Source organism: Ochotona princeps, chromosome 4 (assembly GCF_030435755.1).
Source record: "Ochotona princeps isolate mOchPri1 chromosome 4, mOchPri1.hap1, whole genome shotgun sequence".
NCBI classification, from domain to species: Eukaryota; Metazoa; Chordata; class Mammalia; order Lagomorpha; family Ochotonidae; genus Ochotona; species Ochotona princeps.
This window is the reverse complement of record NC_080835.1, coordinates 7,537,296-7,544,567: the sequence shown is the minus strand read 5'-3', so window position 1 is coordinate 7,544,567 and position 7,272 is coordinate 7,537,296. Positions and strand designations below refer to the sequence as shown.

Sequence of the window (7,272 nt, the reverse complement as noted above, 5' to 3'; positions counted from 1 at the left end):
ACAAGTGTCCATTTCCATGCCACCATAGGCCCTCAGCTTATTCCAACAGTCTACCACCGAGTGGCTGAAATGGTTCATGCCTTCCCAGTTGCCTTCCAGTTCCAAAGACCTCAGTTCTCATTTATGACATGAAGGCCAAAATATTAAGCCATCCATGTAGTACCTGTTGCCTAAAGCAGCCAATGGCCTTTCCGTGTGGAAAGCAGAGGGAACCAGGGAGCAGAGCCAGAGAAGGGCAAAAAACTCCAGTTAACTCTCCTATTTTACACCAGCACACACAGTGTGTGGTCACAGCCAGGTTCAAATCCTGATTTACCCCTTAAATTCATTCTGTAATTGTAACCAAGTTAACTCTGGAGTTTTGAGTCTCAAGTTTGTTGAGCACAGCGGGGGGGAGGGGTGAATGCTAATACCCCAAGACCCCACAAAGTTGTTGCAGATTAAATATTCTGAAGTGCTTAAGACAGAACACAATTACAACACTAAGCCGTAATTGTGTAAGATTCCCTAGTTGGCATCTTTCCCTGAGTTTCCCTTGCCCTCTAACTCCCTTCTCTCCTGCTAAGCAGGCAGATCCCCACCCCCTACGCCAGGTACAGATGTCACATTTCTAAAAGAATTAGAAGTAAGAGGCATGCAGGTTTGTGAAAGAGACCAGCCAACACACCAATTCAAAGAGATACTTATTCGCTGCTAGCTTTATGTTTCCAAACAGCTGAGAAGGAATCAGCCCTCAGGAAAATGCCCCACACGCACTTGCAAAGAGCTGAGCCTTACACTCTGCCCTGTACCATCCTGCTTGGGCAAAGAAAAGGATAATAAACTTCAAGCTGGGCACAACCATCATTCCATCACTCAGCAGGAGTGAAGCCACATGAGGGCGGCGAGTGGGGGCTTCCATCACCTCGTGCACCACATGTCAGTTTTTGGTGCCAAGCACAAAATCTTTAGGTGGCCCTCCAGCACCGCTGCTCTGTCTGTCTGTTGTGGGGGAGCCCGGGAGGGGCTGCACCCCAAGGATGCAGCCAGCCTCCGGGTCCGGCTTACTGCGTTTCGCCAGGTCCTCGTTGTGCGCCTTGCGGATGTGGCGGTAGAGGTCCCCTGACTGCGTGTAGCTGCGCAGGCAGTAGCGGCACTCATAGGGTCGCTCTCGTGTGTGCACGGTGGCGTGTCGCCGCAGCGTGTAGGAGCAAGAGAAGGTCTTCCCACACGTCTTGCAGGTGGGAACGTCTTCAGTAAAAACGCCAAAGTTTCCAGGAGTTGCTTCGTACTCAGAAGGCGGGTAAAGTGGCTCGTGCAGGGTTGGGGGTGCCGGCAGGGGCGAGGTCACTAGGCCACGAGGATACTGCCCTGGGCCCGGCAGCAGATGGTAGGGTAGGTGAGGCTCGGGGGGAAGGAAGTGGTCGCTGGGCCCCACCTCTGCCAGTCCTGCTGCCCCTGGCTCCTCAAAGGCCTCTGGTTGGGAGGGCTGTGCACCATACAGGGCTCCTCCAGAGGCAAAGAGTCCTTCTGAAGGATCCTGGGGCTGTCCTTCCGACACATCAGTCTCCTCATCGGAGATCACAATGGCCTCCACTTTGACCTGAACCAGCTCAGCCTCAGCTGGAGCTGGAGCCTGGACTGGGACTGGAGCTGAGACTGGGCCTGGGGCTGGGGCCGGAGCTGGAGCTGGAGCCGGAGCCGGAGCCGGGGCTGGCGGATAGAAACCTGGCAAAGGTCCTCCAGGATCCCTCGTTTCCACCACCCTTAGGCTCTCGGGACCTACATCAAGGGATGTAAGGGACTCCACAGAGACTGCTGGGAGAGCAGGAAAGTAGCTGGCAGGAATTGTCTCGGTGGAGCTACTGGGGCTGGCCAGGGAGAGGTCAGCCACTGGTGGCGGAGGTGCCCGTAGATGCGGTGAGTCGACCTCCATGCCAGGCTGTGTGGTATCAGCCCCACCAGGCAGGGGTGGCTCATCTGGAGGACGGACGTTGGGTGAGGGCACAGCAGGGTCTTTCCATTCTTCTTTGCCCCAGTGACCTGATGTCTCGGCAGATGCCAACGCCGGCTGCGGGCCGCGGGCGGTGCTGGACAAAAACTCCAGACTAGGGGGCTGGGAGTTGGGCTCCTCTTCCTTCTTGGTACTGTCTGCTTCGGTCAGGGCCCGGGCCTGCAGCCGCTGTTTACACACCTTGACGATGTCATTCATATGCAGGTAGCTGGCGGCTGCCAGCACATCCTCCAGGGGGGTATCCCCTCTGAGTGCCAGCTGGCCCGCATACATGAAATCCAGGAGCAACCCAAAAGCAGGGGCTGTGACGATCTCATTGTGAATACACACCAGATCCCTCTTGTCCAATTCCCGCTCCTTGTAGAAAAGCTGGAAGAAGGGGCTGCAGGAAGCCAGCACTGCTCGATGGGCTAGGAACTGAGTGCTGCCCACCATCACGGTGCAGTCGCAAAGGAAACCCTGGGATTGCTGCTCCCGGAGGCTCTGGAGCAGCTGCTGACTGTGTTCTGGGAACTCCATGGCACCCCAACAGAGAGCAAGATGGGACCCCGCCAGCTGCTCCCTAGGAAGACAGGACAGGGAGTTAGGGCAGAGGAAACTCCCCGGAGCCCTTAACATCAGCCCTTTCCCATCGCTTGCCACCCCCGACCCCCAGACACTCGCCTAAGCCCCGACCCTCCAGTTTCCCAGGTCACACTCCAAGATCTCCTATTGGCCCCGCCCCTCGGCCTAACCTCAGCAGGCCCCGCCCCCCAAACACAGCCCGCCCCCCGGAAGTCCCGCCCTCCTGGCCAACCTCCGCTTCCTCGATGCCCACCCGGTAGCTTACAGCGGTTCCTCCGTCTAGGAGTCTCTTCCGTTCGCAGGCCTTCCGGATGATGGCTCGACGCCACACTTCTGGAACTCTCTGAGCTTCTCCTTCTCGCATTCCAGGAGCTCAGGACTGCAAGGGTGGGAACTAGCAGAGAAAGCTGGTCCCTCACCCACCACCCAGCAGCCACCAGGCGAGCTCCGCCCCTTCCCACCTCCTCGACTATGATTGGTTCAAGATTGCCCTCCCCCGTCACGGATTGGCCCAGCAGGCTCTAGCCCGCCCTCCACGCCTGGCGTCTCTAAGTGGATGATCAGGGGCCATCGCTCAGACAACCAGGCGCCGGATTGGTTGTCGCCCGTGTCTTAAATGTTTTCCTCCTCGTCCCGCCCTCTTTGCCTCCCTGCCCTCGGCATTGGTTGAGTGGATCTGTCTACCTGCGGCCTCAGGTGGGCGGGGACGGGCTGTGGGACCAACGCTGCAGGTGGGGCGTGCTGTCGGCGTTCGCGCCGAGCGTGCCGACGGAAGCACGCACACACCCCGCTGTGGTACCCTGGCGGCCCTGGGCTCACGTCTGGCTTCGTGCTCACCGTCGCCCGCAGCCGCGTCTCCGAAACGCTGGGCCTCTGGAGGGTCCCACCCTCGTGGCCAAACTCCACCACACCTTCCTGACCCTTGCTTCTTCCAGTTGACTGGTTCTGGGGCCACTGGCTCAGCATCTGCAGCTATGAGTTCCCCCCAACCGGTTCTGGAACAAATGACCTAAGCTAGGACCAAATGGCATGACACCAACGGTGGAGATTTCGTCTTGTGTACGTGGTTCGACTTAGCCAGTGCTGGAGCCTGGGAATTCCCCCTAAAATACTGCTTTCCCGCACCGAGAAGCAGTCATGGGTAGCTGATGCTAAGACAGGGAATTCTTGGCAGCTTCTTGGAAATTTCCCTTCATCCTTCCCGGGATGACAGTCCCTTCTCAGGTGAAGGGAGTGGAACGCTGATTGCGTGGCTCCCTGCTGGAGGTTAACAGACCAAGAAGGACAGCCAATATCGGGAGGCTATATGCTTGTTAGAGCAGGCACCCAGAGCAAGGTGGACTGTTTCCATCTCCCACGTTGCAAGCTTAGCAGTATGACTTAAAGGAAAAAAGGGGGCTCGGCGTGGTGGCCCAGCAGCTAAAGTCCTCACCTTGAAAGCGCTGAGATCCCATACGGGTGCCGGTTCTAATCCTGGCAACCCTGCTTCCCATCCAGCTCCCTGCTTGTGTCAAAGACAGCCCAAGGCCTTGGGACCCTGCACTCACGTGGGAGACCTGGAAGAGGTTCCTGGCTCCTGGTTTTGGATCGGCGCAGCACCGGCCTTTGCGGTCACCTGGGGAGTGAATCATCAGACAGATCTTCCTCTCTGTCTCTCCTCTTCTCTGTGCTGGGATCCGTGCAGTGGATGTGGGGGACACGAAGGTGTGAAGAGTATTGTTCCATTGCAGGCAGGGCTGCAAGGAACTTCCCGCTGTACGGCAGGGCCCAGCTGATGTCTCTACAACCACCTGAATGCAGCTCCACCTTCTTTTGCATGGACACTGGACCACCGGGAAGAATTCTAATCCGTTTAGCCATTGTTTGCTACTGTGGAGTTGGCCTTTCACTCAATGTGAGCTTGGAGGTTAATGTCTATAACAATGTATTGCAAAAGAGTCTACTTTATTCATACTGTCTTGGCTGTCCCCATTGACCTTATGCTAATCAAAAGACCTATATTTAGGGTTTCATTCTTTTTATTTATTTATTTATTTATTCATTCATTCTTTTAAAGATTTATTTATTTTTATTGCAAAGTCAGATATACAGAGATGAGGAGAGAGAGGAAGATCTTCCGTCCGATGATTCACTCCCCAAGTGACCGCAACGGTCGGTGCTGACCGATCCGAAGGCGGGAACCAGGAACTTCTTCCAGGTCTCCCACGCAGGAGCCAGGTCCCAAATCTTTGGGCCGTCCTCGACTGCTTTCCCAGGCCACAAGCAGGGAGCTGGATGGGAAGTGGAGCTGCTGGGATTAGAACTGGCGCCCATATGGGATCCCTGGGGCTTTCAAGGCGAGGACTTTAGCCACTAGGCCACGCTGCCGGGCCCTAGGGTTTCATTCTTTCCTCAAATCTTTAGGTTCTCCTTAGAATTGTAGCAGGAATTATTCTTGAATACACCCACTTGACCATGACATCAGAAGTCTGTGCCAGGGCTTGTGACTGCTTCTGTATAAATAAAGGAACAGCTTTCCCACATTGTCCATTTTGATCATGAAATCGTACTGGTGCATTTCTTTCCTCTTTACGCTTCGCCCACGCACCCTTCTTGAGTTCCGAACTCGGCTGGAGCTGGACTCCGGCATCTCTGTACATCTGACTTTGTGATAAAAATAAAATAAATCTTAAAAAAAAAAAAAAAGAAAAGGATAAAAAGGTAGCTGTGGTAGCCGGGGAGGAAATAGGGGGGGAATGATCATGCAATTCTTAGGCAGCTAGTTTATTTTTTATTTTATTTTCATTGGAATTATATTTTTCATCAGAATGGCAGATCTGCAGAAAGAAGGAGAGTCAGAAAGATCTTCCATCTACTGGTTCACTCTCCAAACAGCCGTAACAGCAGGAACTGAGCCGACCTGAAGCCAGGACCCAAGGGCTTCTTCAGGTCTCTCACGCAGGTACAGGGTCCCAAAGCTTTGGGCCATCCTCTGATGCTTTCCCAGGTCACAAGCAGGGAGCTGGAAGGGAAATGAAACAGCCAGGACATGAACCAGCATCTATATGGGATGCTGGCAGCTAAAGGTAGAGGATTAGCCTGTTAAGCCTCAGTACCAGGCTACAACAATTTTAATGTTTACAGTGGTTGTGTTTAACAACCAACTTACAAAATCCCTGCTGTGTGAGCTAGCTCTTGCTGTACATGCCTAGCTGGTCCTGTCCACTATCCACAGGTTGGATTTCCTGTGTGTGGAGGCTGACCTGGAAGAGGACAGAGGAGGGGTTGGGGCTCTTGGGCACATTTGTTCTCCTTGCTACGTCCTGGGCATGTAGGATCCCTGGGAAGTCTTGACTGACTCGGTTACAGGTGTGCCAGCTCTCACGGGGCACGAAGAATCTGCTGTGACAGCAAGGCACATCAGAGTTTGCTCCAGCTCACATAAGCTCATCTGCCCGTGAATCATGCTGATTGGGCCTCCTTGAGGGAGTATTTATCAGTCAGGGGCACAGGAGGTGGCAGCTGGTCCACTCACTCCGGCTCACGGAGGAGCATGTAATAAGGGGACTGTCTACAGCTGTGTGGGCAGAGCTGGAAGAGACAGGCACTCCGCCCTTCCTGGAGCTCCCGTGTGTGTGCTGGCAGGGAGAAGGGGAGGACGGTGTGATCAGAGGTTGCACCAGGACAGTAGCCACATCAGGAAGGAGCGGCTGCCTTTGGGTCCCGAGCTTGGCCGCTCCAGCCCGACACGTGCAGCGCTGAGTGGTGTCCTTGGGTGACTGTTGAAGGAATGCGAGCACGAATACCTGGGCTGCCTGAGTGCGCAGTGTGGACTTCCGCGAATGTCTGGGAGCGGGATCTGACATCTGAATGATACCTGACTCACTCTGGAGGACTGTGACGCTCTATAGGCTTGTGACCACGTCTGTCAATGGGCAGGGGTTGCAATAAACAATAAAGTTTGTCTCCTGGGTTACCGTAGAAGTTAAATAAGATGCAAATAGCTAGAAAACAAGCCATATTTTAAAAGCTAAATTAATGGGACCCAGCATAATGGCTCAATGGCTAAATCCTCACCTTACAAACAGCAGCATCCCATACAGGCACCAATTTGTGACTTGGCTGTTCCACTTCCCATCCATTCCCCTGCTTGTGGCCTGGGGAAGCAGTAGAGGATGGCCTAAAGCCTTGGGACCCTGCACCCACATGGAAGACCTGGGAGAGGTTCCTGGCTTCTGACTTCAGATTGGTTCAGCTCTGGCTCTTGTGGCCACTTAGGGAGTGAACCATTGAATGAGTAACCTCTGTGTTCTCTCTGTTAAATCTGCCTTTCAAATTATTATTTCTTGAAAGATTTTTAATTTTTATTGGAAAGGCAGATTTTAGAGACAGAAGGAGACAGAAAGATACACTGTCCACTTGCGCTGGGCCTGACAAAATATTTTTAAATTATTAATTATGTTTATTTTTGATGATTTTTACATAGTTGATTAGGGTGATTCAGGTCAAGGGCTACAGGAAGGTGGGTGAGATCACCATTTCCACATTCTCTTTTTTTCCTTCTTGTTTCTGGGGGAAGGGGAGAGACAAGGAGAGAAGCCACTCCCAGCTTCCCAAATGCCACTGCATCCTGAGATGGAGGACAACCATCTGACACTACTCCAGGGTCCCTGATGTGGGGCATGCTCGAAGGTTCCTGCTCAAGAGGTTTTGCTAGTTCAACAGTTCTGAATTAT

General features: G+C 53.7%; 1 protein-coding gene across 2 annotated transcripts; it reads right to left on the bottom strand.

Annotated features, from left to right (window-relative positions):
* On the bottom strand, positions 1 to 2,989 carry ZBTB3 (zinc finger and BTB domain containing 3). 2 transcript variants are annotated; one of them, XM_004596760.2, is made up of 2 exons: positions 2,790 to 2,989; positions 1 to 2,555 (listed from the first exon to the last, which is right to left on the bottom strand). In XM_004596760.2, the coding sequence occupies exon 2, from the start codon at positions 2,510 to 2,512 to the stop codon at positions 920 to 922; it is 1,593 nt and encodes a 530-aa protein (XP_004596817.1). In that variant the 5' UTR covers positions 2,513 to 2,555; positions 2,790 to 2,989; the 3' UTR covers positions 1 to 919. The 2 variants fall into 2 exon arrangements, with proteins under 2 accessions (XP_004596817.1, XP_058518885.1); XM_058662902.1 differs by having other exon boundaries at positions 2,811 to 2,989.
* Positions 2,990 to 7,272: the final 4,283 nt, after the last annotated feature.